The sequence below is a fragment of the Pseudophryne corroboree genome, chromosome 11 (genome assembly GCF_028390025.1).
Source record: "Pseudophryne corroboree isolate aPseCor3 chromosome 11, aPseCor3.hap2, whole genome shotgun sequence".
Lineage (NCBI taxonomy): Eukaryota > Metazoa > Chordata > Amphibia > Anura > Myobatrachidae > Pseudophryne > Pseudophryne corroboree.
The window spans coordinates 296378092-296405180 of record NC_086454.1 but is presented as its reverse complement, the minus strand read 5'-3'; the positions used below and the strand labels follow the sequence as shown (position 1 = coordinate 296405180).

General features: G+C 49.6%; 1 protein-coding gene across 3 annotated transcripts in view; it reads right to left on the bottom strand.

Annotated features, from left to right (window-relative positions):
• LOC134969495 (IST1 homolog) overlaps positions 1-27089 on the bottom strand; it is a 114033-nt gene that overhangs the window by 12997 nt on the left and 73947 nt on the right. For all 3 annotated transcript variants that reach the window (XM_063945484.1, XM_063945483.1, XM_063945485.1), the window contains 3 exons: positions 23324-23411; positions 17728-17811; positions 5064-5174 (listed from right to left, as the gene is read on the bottom strand). In XM_063945484.1, the coding sequence (XP_063801554.1) occupies positions 5064-5174; positions 17728-17811; positions 23324-23411 (283 nt within the window). The remainder of the gene's footprint in view (positions 1-5063; positions 5175-17727; positions 17812-23323; positions 23412-27089) is intronic.

Genomic DNA, 27089 nt, shown 5'->3' with positions numbered 1-27089 from the left:
GTCAGTGCTTACTGTCACAACTGAGGGCTGGTGAAGGTAACTGGAAGCCTCAGTTATAGGGGCTGACGGGTACCGGAATTTAGGAGGAGTGAGTGGACTCCTAGACATGCATTAGACAGTAGCAGTAAGTGCCCGAAGGCGTGACCACGACAACTGGAGATATCTTTGAGGGTATTTATTCAAAGAAAAGTCTTATAAGGTGCAATGAAACAAATAAAAGTCACAGGTGAATATAATACAGCTGGTTAGGACCAGTAATCCGGAATGAGCGTGAAAGTTCAGTACAATACTTGGGAACCCAGGTGAGGTATAACGTGAAGCTGAGATGAGCAGGTGAACGGTAAATAATACTGGGGTTGCTCAGGTAAATTATAAATGAAGCTGGTGTTCGTAGATAAATTGTAGGCGAAGCTGGGGTTCGCATGAGAACTGAAGAAGAAGCTGGGGTTCGCAGGAGAACTGTAAAAGAAGCTGGGGTTCGCAGGAGAATTGTAGAAGAAGCTGGGGTTCGCAGGAGAACTGTAAAAGAAGCTGGGGTTCGCAGGAGAATTGTAGAAGAAGCTGGGGTTCGCAGGAGAACTGTAAAAGAAGCTGGGGTTCGCAGGAGAATTGTAGAAGAAGCTGGGGTTCGCAGAAGAACTGTAAAAGAAGCTGGGGTTCGCAGGAGAATAGTAGAAGAAGATGGGGTTCGCAGGAGAACTGTAAAAGAAGCTGGGGTTCGCAGGAGAATTGTAAAAGAAGCTAGGGTTCGCAGAAGAATTGCAGAAGAAGCTGGGGTTCGCAGGAGAACTGTAAAAGAAGCCGGGGTTTGCAGGAGAACTGTAAAAGAAGCTGGGGTACGCAGGAGAACTGTAGAAGAGGCTGGAGTTCGCAGGAACACAGAGGGTAACTGAAGAGTGGCTTCTGGAAAGCCGGAGCATAACCCTTTTGTTAGCACAGGGCTTAAACACTGGAGAACTGGCAACAATACCGCAGGAGGAAATCACCAGGGAGTCAGGCTGAAATGCAGGAGAAGTCCACAGTGAACTGCACACTGTACTCAACATGGTAGACGTAGACAATGGAAGCACTGACAATCTTCGGGGAGCTGGGACAGGATATTTATACCTGCTGCATCATCAGGGATTGGTCTGGCAATTATGACACGGCTCCAGTAGCACTGAGGATAGTTGAATGGGTATCATGTGTCAAAGTCCAAGATGGCTGCGCCCATTAACAGAACTAGAAGGGGAACTAAGTACTGTGAAGCATGAGTACAAACAACAATGGTGGCGGAGGCCGCAGCAGCCAGACTCCACGTGCCCAGACGCGCCATAGTGATGGAAGTGGCGGACAGGGCACATCGAGGACGCGCATCCAGCAGAGGACCACAGGCGCGGCAATGACAGCTGAGAGCGCCGCACCACCGTGAGTACATTTACTGAAGAGGCCGCTGATACCAGCGCTGTAGGCAGTAACCATAACCATAGTTACAGCCCGGCCCTGGCTCACTGAGCCAGCCTCAGGAGACATCTGACAGTATATATGGGATTCTCTTTAGAGCTAGTAGCAAAGGATCAGTGATTGGCTGATTAGATGTCAGCACACATGAGCATCACATGTCTACTTGCTAGCACTGAACTGCTGAGGTTTGTACATAGCAATGTCTAGGGCTCTTGCACACTGCACCTGTTCTCTATATGGGCTGCAGTGGTAACATACCATTTATTACAGTGATCAGTGCTTGCTGATGGTAATACACCACCTCCATACTCAGCACAGGATGCACTAAACATAGAGCATCTCAGGTGTTTTCTCCACAGCACAAATTCTCTTGTGACCAGCACTGGAGCATGGCGGCACCAGAAAGAAGGGAACTGCCTGAAGGGTCCTGCAGGCTGCATCCTCTAACCAAATGAAGGTGCTAGGGGGCAGCGATGGTGCCATCCCCAGGGCCCTGCACCCAGGGTGGCAGCACCCCTCGCACACTCCTACTTACGGCCCTGTTTGTGACCTTACTTGCCAATTGCAGCCAGCATTACAAGGAATCACATGGAATTGCCACGATGACGATATCTGCAGGGTAGGCGGTTAACATCCCAACCGTCGGGATCCCGGCGCTCAGGATACCGACGCCGAAATCCCGACACCCGGCTAAATGCCGGCAGTCTGAATACCAACACAAGCCCAGAATTCACCCTTGAGTGGTGGTCCATGCCACCACCCGATGGGGAATATAATAGTGTGGTGATCTAAGGTTGCCACTGGGCCCGATGAGTGGCGAGCGCAGCGAGCCTGCAAGGTGCCATGCTGCGCTCGAGGTCAGGATCCCGGCGTCGGTCTCCTGATCGCTAGGATCCCTAACCGATCCCATCTGCAGAGGCATAAAAGGCAGCACCAACTGATATGATGCAATCTAGTTTCGGGCTTTGCGATGTAAGTTACTCAGGGGTCAGCAGTCATAGACGAAATCCCCAAATTCTGCAAAGTCGGGACATTCTAACAGGACTTAGAGCTTCTGGTGTCATGTGACAGTGAAAGCCATCCCCAGATGGAATTACCATTGGGTGCACAAAGGAATAAAGCTATTATTATTATTATCATTATTATTATTACTATAAAGCATATTTTCTGGGAGGGGGGTTATTATTTAAATAAAGGTTTTCTATATTGTTTTACTTTCAGAAAAGAAAACGTTTATTTCATGTTTGTTAATGAAACCAGAACGGGAAGCCCACAGTGGTCTGACCATTCACGTGTGTACGCAGGAGCCAGTAAGCCACCCCATGCATGCGCTCCTTACCTGCCCTAGCAAGCAGTAAGAACACTCTAAGCACTGCCAGCCAGTGTCACCAGGGAGCTGAGCATCGTGCAGCTGCCACAGTGACTTTGAGGTACAAATAACAAATAAGCAGGTGCGCGGCCAACAGCAGCAGGTAGGAGGAAGGTCAGTTCCTCAAAAACTAAGTAGTAGAAAAGAAAATGGGTACCAGCGCTGGCTGAATGGGGTCAAGTTGATATATTATCAACAATACTAAAAGTAATAATAGTAATAATAACAACAATGATTATAATGATAATAATAATGCGGATGGTTTGTTCTATGTAAAAAAATAACAATTTAATAACATCTCATATAAGACAATTCTAAAAGAAGAGGAATTCCTCTCGCCACTAGGTGGCGATAAAAGCTTGAATATAGCTTATCTGGACAAAATTCATAAAATTCACATTCTCCACATTCTTGGGCCTGATTCTGAAGTTGGAGTAAAGTAAAAAACAGATCACCTGGACAGACCATGTTGCAATGCAAGGGGTGCAAATAAATACATACATACTGTCCCACTATCCCTCCCGCGGATTGCAGTGTCCCGCGGTGTGGGTGTGGGGGTCCGGGGATGGGCAGTTGGGAGGCTTCTCTGTCACACGCTGCTCTGCTTAGTGCAGAGCAACGGTGAACAGACGCTGTGCGCATGTGCACAGAGTCTATTCATGGGAGGCAGAGGCAGGGCCGGAGCTTCCACTAGGCAGCTTTAGGCAGCTGCCTAGGGGCGCCGGGACCTGAGGGGGCGGCCTGCTACAGCTGCCTAAAAAAGGTAGCATAGTCCTACCTTTCACAGCCACTGCAATCCCCCTGAATGCATATCTTACAGTAGCCGTGACTGCTAAGCTCCCGTATTGCAGCCTCCAGCTCCACCTCCACCCGGCACCGGCAGTAACTTTGGCAGCTCCTGAAGTCCTGGCTGGGGGTGACATGCAGCACAGCTCTTCATTCCAGGCTCTTTCACAGACTACTCAGTTCCAACTCTGCACTGCAGCCTGCAGGTAAGGTGGCTGCACAGTGCATTCTCTGCATTGATAAGGAAAGAGGGCGAGAGCAGCAGTGTGGTGAGGGGGTGGGGGGGGGGGGGGGAGGAGATAAGGAGCAGGCATGCACACAGTCTGGGGGATGAGCAGCAGCATGCACACAGATTTTGGGGGGGATAGAACAGCAGACATTTAACAGAGTAGGGCGGAGGGGGTGAGAGCAGCATGCCTTTCATCTGAAGGGTGGGTAGGGGGAAGGGGCAGAAGGCAGAAGTTTTGCCTAGGGTGCCGAGAAACCTTGCACCGGCCCTGGGCAGAGGGACTGGGGGGCGTACCAGCAGCTCACAGAGCGCTGGCCATGACCCCCAGTGACGAAAACGGGAGGCGTGGCAGTCAGTCCCGGTATCCATGAAGCCACGCCCTTATTGCTGAGGACACGTCCCCTTTTCGGTCACGTCACGACTGGGTCATCATAAAAGTTGGGAGGTATGCAACTGCTGGGCAGCTTTAATATTACACAGCAAGTTATACGCCCCTCTCCCATCTAATTCTGCACATGTTACATCTGCCCACCTGCAGTGCAGAATGGCTTTACCAAGGTGCACCGTTACTTGCTCTCTTTTGCTTTACACCCAACTTGGAATCCGGCCCTTTGTCTTTTTGTAAATAGGTGAAAATAAGACTTTCTATCACTGCGATGAGCAGGAATTTCACTTGTCTGACTTGGATCCTGAGCCATACATATGTTATTTAGATGCAAGGTTCAATGTTATGCATCTCTTTTCACTACGCCATATTTAAAGCCGCTTTCCAAAATAACCGTCCTTAGCTCTCAATTCAGCTTGAGTTGTAGTTTTGCTAAAAGTAGCATAAATACAACTCTGTTCTCTAACATGCGGGAGACCGCCCAACACAGGGCAAGGCAGCCGCTCATGCCAGGTTCTGCCCCCCCCCCCCCCTAACATCTGTGTGCATCGCTGTACAGATCGCATGACTAGGGATCACTGGGCCATTATTTTGTTTTTACGGTTTTGCACTTCTCTCACCTAGTTACACTAAGAAGTGGCTCCTACCTGCCAACTACGCAGCTGTGTACATTGCACATCTACAGGCCCCACCCCTCTGCATGTGTAGACGCCATTGTAGCAGCAGATACAGAGCAAGGTTCTCTATACTTTAGTAAATGACCCCCCATGCTGAGCTTTGGGCTAGCAGATTATACTACAGCCTGTTTGTAGCCCCCCAATCCCTAGCCACTAATACCCACATTTACTCACCATAACCATTGCATCTGGCTCATATTGGACATTGTAGTTTTTGGCGATCTCAATCAGATATCTCTCCACCAGGATTTTGGGAGGTGCTTCCGTGCCCAGTTTATGCATCAGCTGTAGAAAGAGAGCAGGTTGTTGGGTACTGGAAGGTGCAGTGAGGAATAAGCAACACTGGTTTCTAATGACTTGTACTGTAAGCTGAATCAGTTCTTCATCTGGGATGCGTTTACTTTCCCGGCTGTCGGGATCCCGGTGGTCAGAATACGGACGCCAGAAACCCGACAGAGGGTGACATGCTGGTGCACGGAATACCGGCACACTCCAGTATTCCCCCTAGGGTGGTGGTCCACGCCACCACCGGAGAGGGGGAATAAAATAGTGTGATGAGCTCAGTGAGCCTGTAAGGATACCTTCCACCCTATGTATGATTGTGGCGGTGGGTGCTATATGACAGGGGCGCTATACACCATTCTGACACCTGCAGCTATTGATTTGGACAACTGCAGGTGTCATCCATTCACCTCAGCAGTGGCAGCGCTGTCCCTGGCTGCCAGCTCTGGGCTGCACAAGAGATCTCACGATAATAACGAGATCTCACACATGACCACTGGGGGGGAGACACAGCACTGTGGGGCGTTTCACTCCACCACTCCAGCATCCGAGATCTTCATACATCTCATCGATACTCTGTAAAGAGGCAAAGAGGGAAGAGCTATAGCGGCACAATCCTTGCAGGTATAATACATCATCCTCTCAGTTTTAAACATGGTGTTACTGAGAGTAATTTGTACAAATGCACAAAATAGGATTTTAATTACCTATGGGTAAATCCTTTTCTCGTAGTCCATAAGGGATATTGGGGAGACTTAGTACGACGGGGTATATAATAATAAGTGCTGAGATTTATACACCACGAACATAAAACAACCAGCAACGGCTGAACAAGAGAACCTGCAGAAAAGTCAACGTACTGAGGCGGTTGCCCAACATCCCTTATGGACTATGAGAAAAGGATTTACCGGTGGGTAATTAAAATCCTTTATTCTCTAGCATCCATAAGGGATACTGGGGAGACTTAGTTCGATGGGGACGTCCCAAAGCTTCCAGAACGGGCAGGAATGTGCGGAGACTTCTGCAGCACCGCCTGCCCAAACTGGGTATCCTCTTTGGCCAGGGAATCAAACTTGTAGAATTTTACAAAAGTGTTCTTCCCCGACCAGTTAGCAGCTCGGCATAGTTGCAAGGCCGAGACTCCACAGGCAGTCGCCCAGGAAGAGCCCACCGATCTTGTAGAGTGGGCCTTCAGAGACTTAGGAACAGGTAAGGCTGCCGACACATAGGCCTGTTGGATAGTAAGTCTAAGCCAATGAGCAATGGACTGCTTCGTAGCAGGACAACCCTTTTTCTGCCCATCATAGGAAACCGTCTTTCTGATCCGAGCCGTTCACTAACAAGGAATCCGTCTTCCTGATCCGAGCCGTTCGCTTGACATAGATCTTCAAGGCTCGCACAGCATCCAATGCCTCCGGAGTGTTAGGTTCCTGGTGCTCAGAACAAGGGAGATGTTGCGTAGTGAGTCCTGAGCACCAGAACGTGACGCTAAAACGAGGTGTGGTGTGGAAATAGCCTCTAGCACCCTACCTCCGTTGTTTCACCCGTGTGGTCCGTTCACGCCTGAGTGACTATGGTTTCTTGGGCCCACGGCAGCCGCGTTTGAAGGGCGGATTAGGTCTGCCCAACTCCGATGCCCCCAGGTCTTAGATTGAGACAAGGCGTGAACCGACAGAGGATAATAACAAGGGGACCTCTAGCTAAAACAAACAGAAGGCTAGGGGCTACTAACAACCCTAAACCTAAATATATGTGCGGCACGCCGCCAAAGGAAAAGAACAACAAAGGAAATGCTGTCCACTCGCCGACACAATACCGTTGTGTACCGGCGGTGACAGCACAAGCAGAACCCTCTGCAAAACACCAGAAACAAATTATAACCAAAGAATACTGCGGCCTGAGCCGACGGACGCGGCAAAGCCGCTACTCACGGAACCGGTACAAATACTGGCAAACGGACAGGAACCCCCAATGTAGCCGACACAGACTCTCAGAACTGGAGGACAGGCAGAATCCCAAACGACAGACCGGTGGACACCAAGAAGCCAGATATTCGACCAGGCACAGACAAAGCCACAGGACTCCTGGACAGGAATGCTTCACGGCAGGACACAGGATCAGACACTGGAATCGACACAGGAACCGACACTCAAAGCAGCTAGACAGACACTGCTAGACAGGAGCTCAGGAACTGGCAGGGACTAGCTCAGAACACAAGAACTCTGGAACCCAGGAAACCTGGAAATATCACCAGCGTCTGTGAATTGCACTGAGCCAGCATATAACAGAGAGTCTTAATTAATTATGTCATGCAGCTGCCCTGCTGCACAACTGAGAGGTGCAATCAACAGACAGGTGAGGCTGAACACATGGGAACAAGCTGCAATCACACAGACTCACCACTGGCAGCAAACAAGAATCTTCTTAAACCAGAGCAACTGGAAATCCTGGCCTGCAAGACTACTTATAAACATAAAATAGGAATGAACCACTACCTGTGGTTCATAACAGTACCCTCTCTTTAAGGGTGGGCTCCGAACACCCCATGACACCCACGGGGAACAGAAACAGAAGTATAACATAAAATAAATAACCAAAAATGCAAAACAGGAATGAGCCACAGCCGTGGCTCATAACACGGAGGAGCAGAAGTGCCAGAACAATAGGTTGATTCAAGAGGAACGCAGAGACAACCGCCTAGTCCTGAGCTCTGCTCTGTCCTAGTAAAAGACCAAGTATGGACTTTTACACGATAAGGCCCCCAATTCTGAGACACGTCTAGCAAAAGCAAGGGCCAGTAACATCACCGTCTTCCACGTGAGGTACTTGTCTTCTACCATCAGCAGAGGTTAAAACCAGGAGGACTATAGAAATTCCAACACTACATTCAAATCCCAGGGTGCTGTGGGTGGCAAAAAACAAGGTTGAATGTGAAATACTCCTTGCAAGAAGGTCTGCACTTCTGGCAATACTGCCAATTTCTTCTGGAAGAAAACTGAGAGGGACAAAATCTGAACCTTAATGGAACCCAGGCGTAAGCCCTTATCCACACCAGCTTGCAGGAAATGGAGAAAACGTCCCGAGTGGAACTCCGCAGGCGGATACGAGCGTTCCTCGCACCAAGAGACATATCTCCTCCAGATATGATGATAGTGTTTTGACGTCACAGGTTTCCTGGCCTGAACCATGGTAGTAATGACTCTTTTGGAAAGGCCCTCGTGAGCTAGGATGTTCCGCTCAACCTCCATGCCGTCAAACAAAGTCGCCATAAGTCTGGGTAGATGAACGGTCCTTGTTGAAGATCTCTTCTTAGTGGTAGAGGCCAAGAGTCTTTGATGGACATGTCCAAAAGATCCACGTATCACGCCCTCCGAGGCCAATCCGGGGCAATCAGAATTGCCTGGACTCCTTGATGTCTGATTTGCTGGAGCACCCTTGGGAGCAACGGGATCGGAGGAAACAGGTAGACCAGACGGTAAGGCCAAGGCGACGTCAGTGCATCCACTGCCCTCGCCTGAGGGTCCCTGGTTCGTGAGCAATACCAGTGAAGCTTCTTGTTGAGTCGAGAAGCCATCATGTCTATTTGTAGGCAGCCCCACCGGTCGATGATCTGCTGAAACACCTGATGGTGGAGCCCCCACTCTCACGGGTGAAGGTCGTGACGACTCAGGAAGTCTGCTTCCCAGTTTTCCACTCCCGGAATGAAGATTGCTGACATTGCTCTTGCATATCTTTCCACCCAGAGGAGTATCTTTGACACCTCTCGCATGCAGGCTCTGCTTTTTGTCCCTCCTTGCCAACTGATGTACGCCACTGCTGTGGCGTTGTCAGACTGTACTTGGATTGCGTGATCCTTGAGTAGAGGAGAGGCCTGAAGCAGAGCACTGTAGATCACTCGAAGTTCTAGAATGTTGATCAGAAGGAGGGCTTCGTGGGCTGACCACCTGCCCTGGAACTGAGCCCCTTGGGTGACAGCTCCCCATCCTCTCAGACTCGCATCCATTAAGAGGAGGATCCAATCCTGAATCCCGAGACTCCGGCTTTCCAGGAGATTGGAGGACTGCAGCCACCACAGGAAGGAAATCCTGGCCTGAGGTGACAGCCGTATCATCCGATGCATCTGTAGATGTGATCCGGACCGCTTGCTCAGGAGATCCAATTGAAATGTTCCGGCATGGAACCTCCCATATTGGATCGCCTTCTATGAGGCGACCTCTTTCCCAACAATCTTATGCAAAGATGGATAGATACTCGAGCAGGTCGGAGTACCATGCGGACCAACTCCTGAAGTGTTCTCGTCTTGTCCTCCGAAAGGAACACCTTCTGGGCCACAGTATCCAGTAACATCCCCAGGAACAGGAGCCGATGAGTTGGGTCCAGGTGGGACTTCTGTAAATTGAGAATCCACCCATGGTGTGACAGAAGTTGGATAGTGCGGTCGATATGGAGCAATAAAAGCTCCCTGGATCTTGCTTTTATCAGGAGATCGTCCAGGTAAGGGGACAACATTGACCCCCTGGACCCCGAGCTGGAACATCATCTCCACCATCACCTTTGCGAACACCCTCGGAGCTGTGAACAGGCCGAAGGGTAGTGCCTGGAACTGGTAGTGATCGTCAAGTAGGGCAAACCTCAGATAAGCCTGATGAGGTGGCCAAATTGAAATATGAAGGTAGGCGTCCTTGATATCCAGGGAAACCATGAATTCCTGCTCTTCCAGGCCCGCAATCACTGCTCTTAAGGATTACATCTTGAACTTGAAAACCCTGAGATAAGGGTTCTAAGACTTTAGATTCAAAATGGGCCTAACCGAACCATCCGGCTTCGGTACCACAAACAGGTTGGAGTAATAACCCTTTTCCCGTTGTTGTATTGGTACTGGAACAATGACGTGGGACTGGACCAATTTTTTGGATGGCCTGTTCAAACGTAACTTGCGTATCCTCCAAAGCTGGCAAGCTTGATTTGAAAAATCGTTGAGGAGGAGCACCGTCGAACTCCAGCTTGTAGCCCTGAGAAATGAGGTCCCTTACCCAGGTATCCTGGCAGGAGCTTTCCCAGATGTGGCTGAAGTGACGCAGTCGACCTCCCACCTTGAGATCCCCTTGGGGTGGGCATCGTTATGCTGAGGACTTAATGGAAGCAGAACTGGTGCTCTGTTCCTGAGAACCGGTGTTCTCAGGTCTTCTTGTCTTACCTATGGTGCCTCTAGCTGCATTGGAGGCACCTCTGGCCCTAGATCGAAATCTGTTAGACCGAAAGGACTGAACAGACGGCCCTGGTTAGGAACGCCTAGCCGGCGGGGCCCCAGAGGGGAGAAATGTGGATTTCCCTGCAGTAAATTTAGAAATACATGTATCCAACTCAACCCCAAAGAGCCATTTCCCAGAAGAGGACAGAGATTCCACACTGCGCTTGGACTCTGCATCCACTATCAATTGACGCAACCACAAGGCCATGGCAGAGGTCCTAGCATTAATATTGCCCATCTCCTTGAGCGAGTCACACAGGACGCGTGAAGTGTCCTGAATGTGCTTCAGGAGAGCCACTGTAATGACCAGAGGCATATCCCCGGAGAGGCCCTCCTGAATTTGAGAAGCCCACATGTGAATGGCATGGGTCATCCAGCAACCTGCTATGACCGGCCTTTGCGATACACCTGCTGCTGTGTAGATAGACTTTAGTGTAGGGTCCTTTATGGTAAAGGAGCCCGAGGCAGGCAGCACCGCCTTTTTTGACAGTCGAGAGACTGATACATCAACCCCCGGTGGTTCTTCACAGAATTTCCTACCTTCAGGAGCAAATGGGAAAGTGTGCAAGAATCTTTTTGACACTTGGAAGTTTTTGTCTGGACTTTTCCAGGCTAACTTAAACAGGTCATCTAACTCTGCAGAATTAGGAAAAGTGACATTTGGCTTGTCCTGTGTAAAGAAAAATGTCTGCTGTGACACAGCGTCCTCAAGAAGGAGTTTTAACACGTCCCGTATAGCCAGAATGAGGGGTACAATACCGTGAGCAGAAGTGGAATCCCCACTAACGGGATCCAAGTCCTCCCCATGCTTCTGTACATCTGCATCTGAATCAAAGAGTAGAGCAGGTAAACCAAACTTTTGTGGTCCTGAGTGAGAGAGGGGAAGCTGTGTAACATCTGCCCTGGCAGCTAACGGGGTAATTCAGACCCAATCGTAGCAGCAAGTTTGTTACCATTTGGGCAAAACCAAGGGGGCCATTCTGACCTGATCGCACGCTGGCGTTCATCGCAGTGCAGCAATCAGGTAAGAAATGCACATGCGCCAGCACCGCAGTGCACCGGTGCATGGCTGACAGCCGACAGCTGTTGTTGCCTAGCGATCGCGTCTGCCTGATTGACAGGCAGAGGCGGCCGCTGGGCTGGAGGGGGCGGCACGGCGGCGTTTGGCCACCGTTTTGTGGGCATTGTCCGGCCAACGCAGGTGTGGCCAGACCATGCGGGGGGCGGGCAGCAGCGGCTGCGTGATGTCACACGCAGCCGCTACGACCCGCAGGGCTATGATCAGGTCTGAATTAGGCCCCATGTGCACTGCAGGGGAGGGCAGATATAACATGTGCAGAGAGAGTTAGATTTGGGTGGGTTATTTTGTTTCTGTGCAGGGTAAATACTGCCTGCTTTATTCTTACACTGCAATTTAGATTTCAGTTTGAACACACCCCACCCAAATCTAAAGGGGGGTACACACAGAGAGATCCGTGTTTAAAATCTAAGAAATCTGACTTGATTGCTTAGATTTTAAGCACGGATCTGTCGTGTGTATGGCCCCCAGCGATAGCGATGCGCGGCCCCGTGCATCGTTATCGCCGGTGCTAGATTGAGCTTGTATGCAGATCGCTCACTTCAGCGCTGTGTATAGTGAGCGTCCCCCCCCCTCGCTCAGCACACAACACGCTGTGCTGAGCGGGGGAGAGATGTGTGCTGAACGCTCTTTGTTAAGATCACTCAGCACACATCTCTCCCGTCAGTACTGACCTTAACTCTCTCTGCACACGTTGTATCTGTCCCCCCTGCAGTGCACTTGGGGGGTAATTCCAAGTTGATCGCAGCAGAATTTTTTTTAGCAGTTGGGCAAAACCACGTGCACTGCAGGGGGGGCAGATATAACATGTGCAGAGAGAGTTAGATTTGGGTGGGGTGAGTTCAATCTGCAATCTAAATTGCAGTGTAAAAATAAAGCAGCCAGTATTTATTACCCTGCACAGAAACAAAATAACCCACCCAAATCTAACTCTCTCTGCACATGTTATATCTGCCCCCCCCCCCCCCCCCCCCCCCCTGCAGTGCACATGGTTTTGCCCAACTGCTAAAAAATTTCCTGCTGCGATCAACTTGGAATTACCTCCTTGGTTTTGCCCAACTGCTAACAAATTTGCTGCTAGGATCAGGTCTGAATTACCCCCTAAGTCTGCAACCGCCCATTGTAGTAGCAGAGTTTTTTTTAACATTAGCAGTGAGTTGTGATGACATATCAGACATCATATTTTTAAGGGCACCTAGCCAGGAAGGCTCTTGACCCTCTCCCCCCAGCCCCTTCACTGAGTTGTGAAGATTGGCTGCATTGTTGACATGAAACAGAATCAGATGATAAGGGAGAGAATCTGGTGTGGCATACACTGCATAGTTTGTGTTTACCCATGTTCACAGTAAAGCACAATCACATACACAGACAAGTAATAACTAGCAAGCCTGCCCCTTACTGTGTGTGAGAGGGAGATAGAGAGAGAGGACCAGCACACCCCAGCTACAGAGCCCCTGTGAGGCTGTAAGCTGTTAGAAACACCTATGATTACTGTCCTTTATAGGAGACAGATTGTGTACAATAGCGGCTCTCCCCCTTTGCTACACCCTGTAACAGTTCTCCAGCATTTTCTGGGTGTCAGGAGGAGCTGTGTGTGCCTGCTGCTGCTGCTGTAAGCAGAGGAAGGTGCCAAAATACAGCTGGTCTCGCTCTGAAGTAGCTCCGCCCCCCCAATGGCGCCGGAGCTACAGTGTACTTTATACTAGCAAAGACTCCCGATTAGCTTAAAAACATCACACAAGTGCTAGTTTAAGCCACCACTAGCCAGTGTACACAGGGGGATATAGCGGGTCCCCCTCAGGAGGGTCCCATATAGCGGGGCCCCCGATTTGTACTCACCACTGTCGTCATCTTTAGGCTATTGTTAGGGGTGTGCGGCATGCTGCAATTGCGACAGCTAAGGCGTGGTGCCCCACTATACAAACAACCTCTCAGGACAGTGGTCCTGCAGCAGGGAAGCGGCTATGACACCTCGCAAGGCCGGTGACCGTCCCCCCTAACTCCCACGTTGCAAGTATGATGTTGCCCAAACAGCATACCGAAAATAATAAAAGTTTAAAAGAAATTGAAGAAAACTCTCTGGAGCTGCAGTGTGTGCATCCTCTCCTGAGGGCACATTTTTCTAAACTGCCTGTGGGAGGGGGCATAGAGGGGAGGAGCCAGCACACCCAGTGAAGAAAGTTAAAGTGCACCGACTCCTTTGGACCCCGTCTATACCCATCGTACTAAGCAGGGACGGACTGAGGACTCCGTCCGGCCCTGGAATTCATGCGCGCGCACACAAAAAAGGGGGTGCACACGCCATGTAAAGGGCGTGCGGACACTGCAAATGGGGGCGTGTCGCGAGTCAGGGGGCGTGGTCTCGTGGCACGCCCCCATATTGCTTAGCAACGGGGCACGCCTTGCAGCGGCAGCTGGGGACAATCCAGAGAGCCGGGAGCTGTGCTGAGCGCAGCCTTCCCGGCTCTCTGTGGACCAGATCGGCCCACCAGACCATCGGCCCTTCTGGCATGTGCCAGAAGTGCCAGATGGCCAGTTCTGCCCTGGTACTAAGGGGGTCATTCCGAGTTGATCGCTAGCTGCCGTTGTTCGCAGCGCAGCGATAGAGGCTAAAAATCTGCATTTCTGCGCATGCGCGACGTATGGGTACAAAGCCATTTTTGGTTTTGCACAGGTTCTAGCGAAGCTTTTAGTCGCATGGCACAATGCAGGAAGATTGACATGAAGTGGGCGTTTCAGGGTGTCAACCGACCGTTTTTAGGGAGTGCTTAGAAAAACGCGGATGTGTCAGGGAAAACGCAGGCATGGCTGGGCGAATGCTGGGTGGGTGTGTGACGTCAAAAGCCGTACCACCATCATTAGAATCAACGCACACGAAGAGTAACTACAGGGCTGGTCTTGTTTTGCGCAAAAAGATTTTGCAGGCGCTCTGCTGCACAAGCATTCGCACTTCTGCAAAGCGAAAATACACTCCCCGGTGGGCGGTGACAAAGCGTTTGCACGGCTGCAAAAAACTGCTAGCGAGTGAACAACTCGGAATGACCCCCAAAGTCTCCCCAATATCCCTTATGGATGCTAGAGAAATATAGATGTGCATTAATTTTAAATATGGGTAAATGTGCCTGAATTAATACATTAACAAAGTAATATACTAAGGCGGGGGATATCCAATTAGCCTCGATAAACCGGCACGAGACACTAAAACCATACGTTTTTCGCACCCGATGTTTTACCGGGGCTAATTGGTTATTCCCCTTAAGTGTAGTGTTTGCCATTAATCATTAAATGATTCCAGTTTGGTGGTTTGAACAACAATAAGGAAAATTTGGTTAATGCTAAACAGTATACTGTGGGGTAAATGTACTAAAATTCGTATTTTTCCGAATGAGGTTAAAGTTCAAACACGAATGACATTGAAAGTGTAAATTTGCAACTTTTTGAATTTATTACGACTAATTTACTAAGCTGTCGTATACCGCATTTTCGTATTTACCGATGTCGATGTCATTCGTATTTTTTGGCAGTGTTTTTTACGGGAGTGAATTGTAAAACATTGCAGACTTTAACACAATGAATCTCGGCCGGATCTGTGAGATCTGTGCTGGGCTTCACTGTGCACCTTTCCTTAAAAAAAAAACATTGTTAAAAACTAAAAAAAAAATGCGTGGGGTCCCCCCTCCTAAGCAAAACCAGCCTCGGGCTCTTTGAGCCGGTCCTGGTTGAAAAAATATGGGGGGAAAAGTGACAGGGGTTCCCCCATATTTAATCAACCAGCACCGGGCTCTGCGCCTGGTCCTGGTTCCAAAAATACGGGGGATAAAAAGCGTAGGGGTCCCCCGTATTTCTGAAACCAGCACCAGGCTCCACTAGCCAGATACATAATGCCACAGCCGGGGGACACTTTTATATTGGTCCCTGCGGCCCTGGCATTACATACCCAACTAGTCACCCCTGGCCGGGGTACCCTGGAGGAGTGGGAACCCCTTAAATCAAGGGGTCCCCCCCTCCAGCCACCCAAGGGCCAGGGGTGAAGCCCGAGGCTGTCCCCCCCCCCATCCAAGGGCGGTGGATGGGGGGCTGATAGCCTTTTTGTCAAAATGTGAATATTGTTTTTAGTAGCAGTACTACAAGTCCCAGCATGCCTCCCCCACAAGCTGGTACTTGGAGAGCCACAAGTACCAGCATGCGGAGGAAAACCGGGCCCGCTGGTACCTGTAGTACTACTACTAAAAAAAATACCCCAATAAAAACAGGAGACACACACCTTGAAAGTAAAAGTTTATTACATACATCCACACCTCCAAACATACATACTAACCTATGTTCACACGAGGGTCGGTCCTCTTCTCCATGTAGAATCCATGGGGTACCTGTGGGAAAAATTTTACTCACATAATCCAGTGTAGATCGGTCCTCTTCTGTTCTTTTTGTAATCCACGTACTTTGCAAAATAAAAAAACGGACACCCGACCACGCACTGAAAGGGGCCCCATGTTTTCACATGGGACCCCTTTCCCCAACTGCCAGGAAGCCCCTCTGACTTCTGTCTAAGAGGGTTCCTTCAGCCAATCAGGGAGCGCCACGTCGTGGCACCCTCCTGATTGGCTGTGTGCTCCTGTAGTGTCTGTCAGGCAGCACACGGCAGTGATACAATGTAGCGCCTATGCGCTCCATTGTAACCAATGATGGGAACTTTGCGGTCAGCGGTTGACCGAAAGTAACCTCACCGCTGACCACAAAGTTCCCACCATTGGTTACAATGGAGCGCATAGGCGCTACATTGTATCACTGCCGTGTGCTGCCTGACAGACACTACAGGAGCACACAGCCAATCAGGAGGGTGCCACGACGTGGCACTCCCTGATTGGCTGAAGGAACCCTCTTAGACAGAAGTCAGAGGGGGTTCCTGACAGTCGGGGAAAGGGGTCCCATGTGAAAACATGGGGCCCCTTTCAGTGCGTGGTCGGGTGTCCATTTTTTTATTTTGCAAAGTACGTGGATTACAAAAAGAACAGAAGAGGACCGATCTACACACTGATTATGTGAGTAAAATTTTTCCCACAGGTACCCCATGGATTCTACATGGAGAAGAGGACCGACCCTCGTGTGAACATAGGTAAGTATGTATGTTTGGAGGTGTGGATGTATGTAATAAACTTTTACTTTCAAGGTGTGTGTCTCCTGTTTTTATTGGGGTATTTTTTTAGTAGTAGTACTACAGGTACCAGCGGCCCGGTTTTCCTCCGCATGCTGGTACTTGTGGTTCTCCAAGTACCAGCTTGCGGGGGAGGCTTGCTGGGACTTGTAGTACTGCTACTAAAAACAATATTCACATTTTGACAAAAAGGCTATCAGCCCCCCATCCGCCGCCCTTGGATGGGGGGGACAGCCTCGGGCTTCACCCCTGGCCCTTGGGTGGCTGGAGGGGGTGACCCCTTGATTTAAGGGGTTCCCACTCCTCCAGGGTACCCCGGCCAGGGGTGACTAGTTGGGTATGTAATGCCAGGGCCGCAGGGACCAATATAAAAGTGTCCCCCGGCTGTGGCATTATGTATCTGGCTAGTGGAGCCCGGTGCTGGTTTCAGAAATACGGGGGACCCCTACGCTTTTTGTCCCCCGTATTTTTGGAACCAGGACCAGGCGCAGAGCCCGGTGCTGGTTGATTAAATATGGGGGAACCCCTGTCATTTTTTCCCCAATATTTTTTCAACCAGGACCGGCTCAAAGAGCCCGAGGCTGGTTTTGCTTAGGAGGGGGGACCCTACGCATTTTTTTTCAACAAATTTAACACTTTCCCACCCCTTCCCACTGATAAACATGCACGGATCTCATGGATCCGTGCATGCCTATCAGAACACGGTAAAAATAAGCAGGTCTGTTTTATTTTAGCACTTTTTTACGATTTGTATTTTTTCATGGCAGTGTTTGGCTATTGCCGGCAGTGTTTGTGAATTACACTTTTTAGTAAATTACCGAGTTCTACCAAATTACAGGCGTATTTGACCGATTGTGTATTCATTCGTAATTTTTTTCTTTGAGTTCCAAAAAAATACGAATGCCCTCATCACTGCCGTGATTTGAGTTTAGTAAATTCCCGAGATGACACTTTGAAGAAAAAACACCATCTCGGTCAAAATCGGGAGCTTAGTAAATTTCCCTATATATATGTTTATACTGTAGTACAGATATTATATCCATACATGTATTGCACCATATCTCACACTTACTCTTTGGCTGACTGTTCCGATCTGGTTTGACCGACAGAGGTTTCCATATTCTTTGCTGTATTTATGACAAAGCTGACTGGCCACCTATAACAAAAGGGACCAGGTTACCCCTTCACAAAATAACAGACCGATCACTCTACTGTGAGAGAGTCAAAATAATTGCACAAAATTCGCACAAAAACAATTGTGTAGTATCACAAGAAAATTGTGCACTGTGTTTTACACATCAGGTAGTAGAACACACTGTTACCTGTGTCTGGGTACTAGGTAGGGAGGCCAATCCCGGGCCATTTTTTCAATCCCGGGATATGGGATTGAAAAACGCTCAATCCCGGGATTGCAGTAGGGAGCAGGGAGAGTGGAAGAGGAGGGCAGGGAAGAAGGGTGGGTGTAAGGAGCATGTAGGGAGCAGTGCGGGAGGGAGGATGCGATGTAGGGAGCAGCATGGGATGGAGGATGTAGGGCGCGGTGTGGGAGGGAGGATGTAGGGCGCAGTGCGGAGGGAGGATGCGATGTAGGGAACAGCATGTGATGGAGGATGTAGGGCGCGGTGCGGGAGGGAGGATGTAGGGCGCAGTGCGGAGGGAGGATGCGATGTAAGGAGCAGCATGGGATGGAGGATGTAGGGCGCGGTGCGGGAGGGAGGATGTAGGGCGCAGTGCGGAGGGAGGATGCGATGTAGGGAGCAGTGCGGGAGGGAGGATGCGATGTAGGGAGCAGCATGGGATGGAGGATGTAGGGCGCGGTGCGGGAGGGAAGATGTAGGGCGCAGTGCGGAGAGAGGATGCGATTTAGGGAGCAGCATGGGCTGGAGGATGTAGGGCGCGGTGCGGGAGGGAGGATGTAGGGCGCAGTGCGGAGGGAGGATGCGATGTAGGGAGCAGCATGGGATGGAGGATGTAGGGTGCGGTGCGGGAGGGAGGATGTAGGGCGCAGTGCGGAGGGAGGATGCAATGTAGGGAGCAGCATGGGATGGAGGATGGAGGGCGCGGTGCGGGAGTGAGGATGCGATGTAGGGAGCAGTGCGGGAGGGAGGATGTACGGAGCAGGAAGGGTGGGTTTAAGTATCAAAATTTACTATTATAGGCAGCCATGGACAAACGCTGACCGCTCCGGCATCATTTCAAATGTAGCGCTGGCCGCCAGCCAGTCAGAACCGGCAGTCCGGCAGCCAACCAGGAGACGCTGCTGCAACCGCTTTCCTGGTCCGCCAGCTCCGATTGGCTGGCAGCTGGTGCTACATTTTAAATGACGCCGGCGCGGTCAGCATTTGTTCATGCCGCCCGCATCAGCTTTAAAAACACCCCACTGCCAGTGCCACCCGGGCCGTACAGCCGGGCCAAAGTGCGCATGCGCAATGTAATCCTGTGAATCCCGGGATTGGAGTCTCCAATCCAGGGATTCAAATCCCGGCATTTTTGGGCCAGAATCCCAGGATCCCGCCGATCTCGTTCCCGGGATTGGCCTCCCTAATACTAGGTACATGAACAGGTAGTAAAACAGTCTCCTGTGTCTGGGTACTAGGTACTTGGACAGGTAGTAGAACAGTCTCCTGTGTCTGGGTGCTAGGTACATGGACAAGTATTAGAACAGTCTCCTGTGTCTGGGTGCTAGGTACATGGACAAGTAGTAGAACAGTCTCCTGTGTCTGGGTGCTAGGTACATGGACAAGTAGTAGAACAGTCTCCTGTGTTTGGGTGCTAGGTACATGGACAAGTAGTAGAACAGTCTCCTGTGTCTGGGTGCTAGGTACATGGACAAGTAGTAGAACAGTCTCCTGTGTCTGGGTGCTAGGTACATGGACAAGTAGTAGAACAGTCTCCTGTGTCTGGGTGCTAGGTACATGGACAAGTAGTAGAACAGTCTCCTGTGTCTGGGTGCTAGGTACATGGACAAGTAGTAGAACAGTCTCCTGTGCCCAGGGACGGTGCTGGAGTGTTTGGCGCCCCCCTGCAAATGATAACTTTGCGCCCTCTCATCCGTAAAAAAAAGAACAGGGCGCACAGCAAAAAGGGGTGTGGTCACACAAGGAAGGGGCGTGACCACAATGGTACCCACAATTCAAATATCGCCACACAGTATTACAATCTTATTCACATTACCCCAAACGTAGTGATCCTGATTCATATTATACCACACAGTAGTGCCCCTTATGCACATTACGCCACACAGTGCTACCCCTTATACACAATGCCCACAGTAGTGGTCACACAGTGGTGTTGCTAGGTGCCATGGTGCCCGGAGCAGGAGTATGGTTTAGCGCCCCCTCCTCTATATAAAATTGGGGGCATGTTAAATTTGAAAAGAAAAAGATATTTTAAAATCGGTGACAGGGATAGTTCTAGACCTTGAGGAGCTCAAGGCAAAAAATTCTGTTTGTATCTGCCATGCTCAAAACGCGGACAGTGCGCGCCGAATGCGCTCGCTAAAAATATATGGGCATGGCCACAGAATAGTACAAATTCACAGTAGTGTCCTTAAGTCACATTACACCGCACAGTAGCGTCCGTCAGTCACATCCCACCGCACAGTAGTGTCCGTCAGTCACATCACACCGCACAGTAGAGTCCCTCAGTTACATTACACCGCACAGTAGAGTCCGTCAGTCACATCACACCGCACAGTAGTGTCCGTCAGTCACATCACACCGCACAGTAGAGTCCCTCAGTCACATTACACCGCACAGTAGTGTCCGTCAGTCACATTACACCGCACAGTAGTGTCCGTCAGTCACATCACACCGCACAGTAGAGTCCCTCAGTCACATTACACCGCACAGTAGTGTCGGTCAGTAGTGTCCATTAGTCACATTGCAACGCACAGTAGTGTCCATCAGTCACATTACACCGCACAGTTGTGTCCGTCAGTCACATTACACCGCACAGTTGTGTCCGTCAGTCATATTACACCGCACAACATACCCTCCAACTGTACCTTTTTAGCAGATACAATACCTTTTTTTATAGTCTGTACCGATTTTTGGCTCTCCGAACTTTCATTGAAGGGATGTAGCCACGCCCCCTTTACCCATGGCCACGCCGCCCTTACTAATTACCCAGTGCTGGGACTGATGGAGGGGACCGGCGGGGTCCCTAGTCCACTGCACTCCCTACCCCCTCTCGCCTTGCTGGGCAGCAGCAGCATATGCTCTCATCTTGGCAGCACAGCACATGCTGCTGTGTGCTGAGCTGCAGTGGGGCAGAGAGGCTGCTGCTACTGCTGAGCCTCTGCCTGTTGTACAGATTGTGGGAGGAGTGATCAAACCGATCACACTCCCCCCTTTAATTGACACTGGCTGAGGGGCTCATATTCCCCATCCACCCCACCCCACACACACACACACTGCAAAGATTATATTTTTTAAATTTCCTCATAAGGGTGCGTGGCCACACATCCCACAATTAGGCCACGCCCCAAAAATTTTACCTTGGCCAGCAGACCTGTCAAGCAGCAGTGGATATTCTCGGCAGCGGCGCTGTGTGGGGAAGGGAGAGAGCTACACGCTGCTAGCGCCGCTACCTGTCATCCAGTTTGACAGGCGCAGCGGCAGCCGGCATCAGCAGGGTAGCAGAGCACTGCGTACCTTTGCTGAGTGCGTAGCGCCGGCTGTGCCTGTGTCTGGGTACTAGGTATATGGTCAGGTAGTAGGACAGTCTCCTGTGTCTGGGTACTAGGTATATGGTCAGGTAGTAGAACAGAATCCTGTGTCTGTATACTAGGTATATGAACAGGTAATAGAACAGTCACCTGATTCTGGGTACTAGGTATATGGACAGGTAGTAGAGCAGTCTTCTGTGTCTGGGTACTAGGTATATGGACAGGTAGTAGAACAGTCTTCTGTGTCTGGGTACTAGGTATATGGACAGGTAGTAGGACAGTCTTCTGTGTCTGGGTACTAGGTATATGGACAGGTAGTAGAACAGTCTCCTGATTCTGGGTATTAGGTATACAGACAGGTCGTAGAACAGTCTCCTGTGTCTGGCTTCTAGGTATATGGACAGGTACTAGGACAAACGTTCTCCTGTGTCTGGGTGCTAGGTATATGGACAGGTAGTAGAACAGTCTCCTGTGTCTGGGTGCTAGGTATATGGACAGGTAGTAGAACAGTCTCCTGTGTCTGGGTGCTATGTATATGGACAGGTAGTAGAACAGTCTCCTGTGTCTGGGTGCTAGGTATACGGACAGGTAGTAGAATAGTCTCCTTTGTCTGGGTTCTAGGTATATGACAGGTAGTAGGACAAACGTTCTCCTGTGTCTGGGGAATAGGTATATGGACAGGTAGTAGAACAGTCTCCTGTGTTTGGGGTATAGGTTTATGGACAGGTAGTAGAACAGTCTCCTGTATCTGGGTACTAGGTATATGGACAGGTAGTAGAACAGAATCCTGTGTCTGGGTACTAGGTATATGGACAGTTAGTAGAACAGTCTCCTGTGTCTGGGTGCTAGGTATATGGACAGGTAGTAGAACAGTCTCCTGTGTCTGGGTGCTATGTATATGGACAGGTAGTAGAACAGTCTCCTGTATCTGGGTACTAGGTATATGGACAGGTAGTAGAACAGAATCCTGTGTCTGGGTACTAGGTATATGGACAGGTAGTAGAACAGTCTCCTGTGTCTGGGTGCTAGGTATATGGACAGGTAGTAGAACAGTCTCCTGTGTCTGGGTGCTATGTATATGGACACGTAGTAGAACAGTCTCCTGTGTCTGGGTGCTAGGTATACGGACAGGTAGTAGAATAGTCTCATGTGTCTGGGTGCTAGGTATATGGACAGGTAGTAGAACAGAATCCTGTGTCTGGATACTAGGTATATGGACAGGTAGTAGAACAGTCTCCTGTGTTTGGGGTATAGGTTTATGGACATGTAGTAGAACAGTCTCCTGTATCTGGGTACCAGGTATATGGACAGGTAGTAGAACAGAATCCTGTGTCTGGGTACTAGGTATATGGACAGGTAGTAGAACAGTCTCATGTGTCTGGGTGCTAGGTATATGGACAGGTAGTAGAACAGAATCCTGTGTCTGGATACTAGGTATATGGACAGGTAGTAGAACAGAATCCTTTGTCTGGGTACTAGGTATATGGACAGGTAGTAGAACAGTCTCTTGTGTCTGGGTTTTAGGTACTGTATATGGACAGGTAGTAGAACAAATGGTCTCCTGTGTCTCGGTTATAGGTATATGGACAGGTAGTAGAACACAGTGTTAGCCGTGACTGTGTACCAACCACACAGGAGCGTACATTGGTGCCTATGACTGTGTACCAACCACACAACAGGGTACATTGGTGCCTATGGCTGTGTACCAACCAACAGGAGGGTACATTGGTGTCCTGAAGACTGTGTAGTATATGACTGAAAGGGGGGGTAGTAGAGCACATTGCTACCTCTGTCTGGGTGTCAACTCTATGGACAAGTAACAGAGCACACGGTCACCTGTATCTGGGTCCTAGCTGTATGAACCTTAGGTACCTGTGTGTGGGTAGCAGCTCTATAGTCAGGTAACATTGTCACATGGTCACCATTGTCTTTCTATAATGTTATAGACATGTAAATAAGCATCAATGTTCGAAAACACATTTCACTGATGTGCACTTACTGTCTTCAGTTCGGAGACTTCAGTCTGCAGACGAGGTGCCGCCCAGATCAGAGTGGACACAGCTTCAGCCAGGCCTGGGTCCAGCTCCCTGCACACAGAATGCTCATTATGGTAAGATCTATAGCAGTCTACAGTATATAATTGCATGAGAGAGCGCTGCGTGGGTCTAACTGAGGTGCTATATGTCCCAGCTCTGCTCCACAAAATCATCCCAAACTCTTAGGAGTTGTCCTGGAGGATCTGTAGCCAGGAGGGCTCCCTGTCATACATTTGGCGGGAGTGCACAAGGGTTGTATTGGGTTACCCCTAGAGTATCCTCTCCCTAAATCTTGGGCTTTGATGTAGCTGTGTGGTCTCTCTGTAGATTGCACGGCTCAGACAATATCTCCAAAAGGTATTTGTTTTATGGAAATTAATTTCTAACATGGAAAATGGTTTCACATTGCTTGTTGCATATCTGTAATATATAGGACACTGAATCCCTCTGGCATCCTAGGGTTCCACAGGGCACTTGCCCAGGAGTGACACTTGCTGGGGGAGGGGGGGAGGACGGCATAGCATGCCCACTTGCATGAGAGCCCTGCTAGTCCGATGGCCGGATGAGGACAGGTGATTTTTTTTTTTTTTTTTGTCATTACAACTTGTTTTTTTATTTTGCATCAGGTGCGGGGGAGGGGGCAATGGTCAGTAAATCGTGGTGTGTGTGGCTTTACATTTGCCTTTACAGCACAATATACAAAACAAGCTTAACAAGGGACATTGGTGAAACGAGTGAGTAAACAGGAAAGTGTTGATTCTATTTTTGAAGAATTCTAGAGTGGAGGCCTCTCGAACTGTGCCTGGAGAGCAGAGCCGGATTAAGTCGCTGGGGGGCCCGGGGTACTTAAAACAGTGGGGCCCCTATGCAAGAGAGGAGGGGGAGGGGGGGCGCGCGGTCACTCACATACCATCCAGTGAACGAACTGCGCTCCCGTCCCCGCCAATCGCACAGACAGCAGAGCGACGGCTCAGCTCTCCAATCATGCATGAATGAAGCAGCCTGCCGCTCAGCCATTGGGGCAGCCTACTTCACTCATACGTTATTGGACAGCTGAGCCGTCGCTCAGCTGTCCTGTTTGTACGGCCGCCGCTGCAGTGCGGACGGGAGCACAACACCACAGATCGGATCGGAAGAGAGATCCGATCTGTGGTGTGGCAGGGGGCCCTTTTGGGAAGGGGGGCCTGGGGGTACGTATCCCCGGGACCCCCCCCTTAATCCGGCTCTGCTGGAGAGTGAGTTCCATAGAGTAGGAGCCACAAAGTATTTCCTTACTTTAATCGATTTTACTGGATTCCTGAATAGAAAATGTTGGCCTAAGGATGCCATGATTCAAAACCACTGGGAACCAGTCGTATAGCAAATTACCTTGTATCAGATTTTAACAGCCGACATGAAAGTGAATAGGAAAAAATATCTTGCACCCCTACATCCCGAGGAGGACAATTGGGGAGACATAAGAGACAGGACAGCGCAGGCTTCAATCTCAACCTCAGTTAGGGGACTATTTATATGTATATTTTGTGGCTATAGTCCCGAAAACACCCATTTTGGGGGTTAGCTTTAAATATTAGGTATCTCCATTGCTGCCTGCAGCCACATCCCCCATAGGTTTCTATGGGGGATGCGATGCTACCAAATTTACGAATATCAGGAATGCAAAGCAATCCAGATATTAGTCCACGGGGCTACCACCATCTTAAGATAGAAGTAGCCCATTGTAGCCTATGGGCTACACATCGCACTTGTAGTCAGGCAGAGGGATCCCCTGGAACCCTTCCCAGTAATGGTCTCTGTGCTGTGCGTTCAGAACTTACAGCGCATGCGCAGACCCCCCATCAGCCACCAAAGAACATACCGGAGCCTCTGTCCCTGCATGATACATTCAGGTACATTCAGACGATAGGATCGCATATTGTAATGCGATCCTGGGCAGTAAGATTCTGCCCAGAACACACTCTATATGCGATCCATGATAAATGGGCCCCTAAAAGAGTACACTGTACAAGATATACTACAGGTGGTACAGATAAGCTTAGACACATTATGTAACTAAGGGGCAGATTTAACGCATTCAGTATGATTTACCGGCGGACGAGAAGCCGACAGCAGCATCCCGCCCGCCAAAATGCCGGCAGCGAGGCGAGAGCAAATAGTTCCCTTGTGGGCTCGCTGAGTTTGCTACGCTGCAGGCTTGGTGGCGATCTATTCCCACTCTATGAGTGTTGTGGACACACATGAGTGGGAATATTCCTGCTGCGCCAAGATTCCAGCTGGTGGCATTGTCGTCTGGTGGGATTCCAGCATCAGTATCATGACCACCGGGATCCCAACAGCTGGCAAATTAAGCACATCCCAATTTAACTATGAGTGATAAGGTGACATTTTTGCTTGCGATTTTGACTATATAGTCAAAATTGCAAGGAAAGTTAGTGCAGATTGCAATGTGAAAATCACCTTCGATCCCGATGCTATACCGATGCGCGGTCCCGCAAGGTCGGTATCACAAGCCTAGATAGATTGTGCAGACAAGTCAATTTTGACTAGCTAGTATAAAAGTATAGTCAAAATTGGCACTTAGTCAGTATCGCAAGCACAGTCATCTAGGCTTGTGATACCGACCGCAATCCCTATCGCACAGTGAGAATCTGGGATAGCTGAAATCGCACTGTGTGTACGGTAACACTGTAAGGGTACAAGTTGCCGTTTCCTGGGGTAAATGGCAGCAAGAAGCAGCTGAGGAACCACACAAGTCCAGTTTGTGGTGCAACTGGCCACAGCCAGTTTTATTAAACAGAAAATAAAAACAAACACCAAAAGAAAATACCTTCCCTGTTCGGCACTAACTAAACACAAGACGTTCCTAACTATCACTAAACAAAAACACAGAGTTCTCCAGTAAACACTGTATAAAGAAGCGTGTTTCTCTCTTCAGAGAGTCTCCAGTTTCCTCAGGCAGTCTGCCCACACTAAAAGGCTCTTGCACAGCTGAAAGCCCTGATTAGCCCTCTGTGAGGCCAAAGACCCGAACTGGGCCCATTGTCTGGAACTTGCCCTATCTCTCTTTCAGGGCCCTTATCCAGCTTTTCCGACAAATTGAAAAGGTTCTGACAAAACAAAACATTTTCCTAGAAGTTTTCATTTTTCTAATACATGCAAGACAAGAACCTGGGACAAACATACCTGCCCTCAAACACTATTCCAGTGTTCTTGTCACATATCCCCCTCCCCTGTTTCGACCTAGGGGCCGGAACACTTGTAGCCCCCAAACAGAAGATGCGGGACAATGCATCTGCGTTGGCCAATTGTGTACCCGGTCTAGGTTCAACAGTAAACTTAAAATCCTGCAATGCTAGAAACCATCTAGTTACTGGAGCATTCTGACCTCTATTTACATACATCCATTTTAAAGGGGCATGATCTGTCACTAGTCTGAATTGTCTACCCAAGAGGTAATATCTCAAGGCATCTAGTGCCCACTTAATGGCCAAAATCTCCTTTTCCACAATGGCATACCTTTTTTCATGCTCATTGAGTTTCCTACTCAATAAATGATAGGGTGTTCGTCCCCATCTCTGGTTTGGGACAGCACAGCCCCTATCCCTACCTCTGAGGCATCTGTCTGTACAACAAATTCTTTTGAAAAATCTAATGTTATCAATATCGGTTGTGAACACAAAGCCACTTTTAATGTTTGGAATGCTTTTTCTGCATCAGGGTTCCATTTCA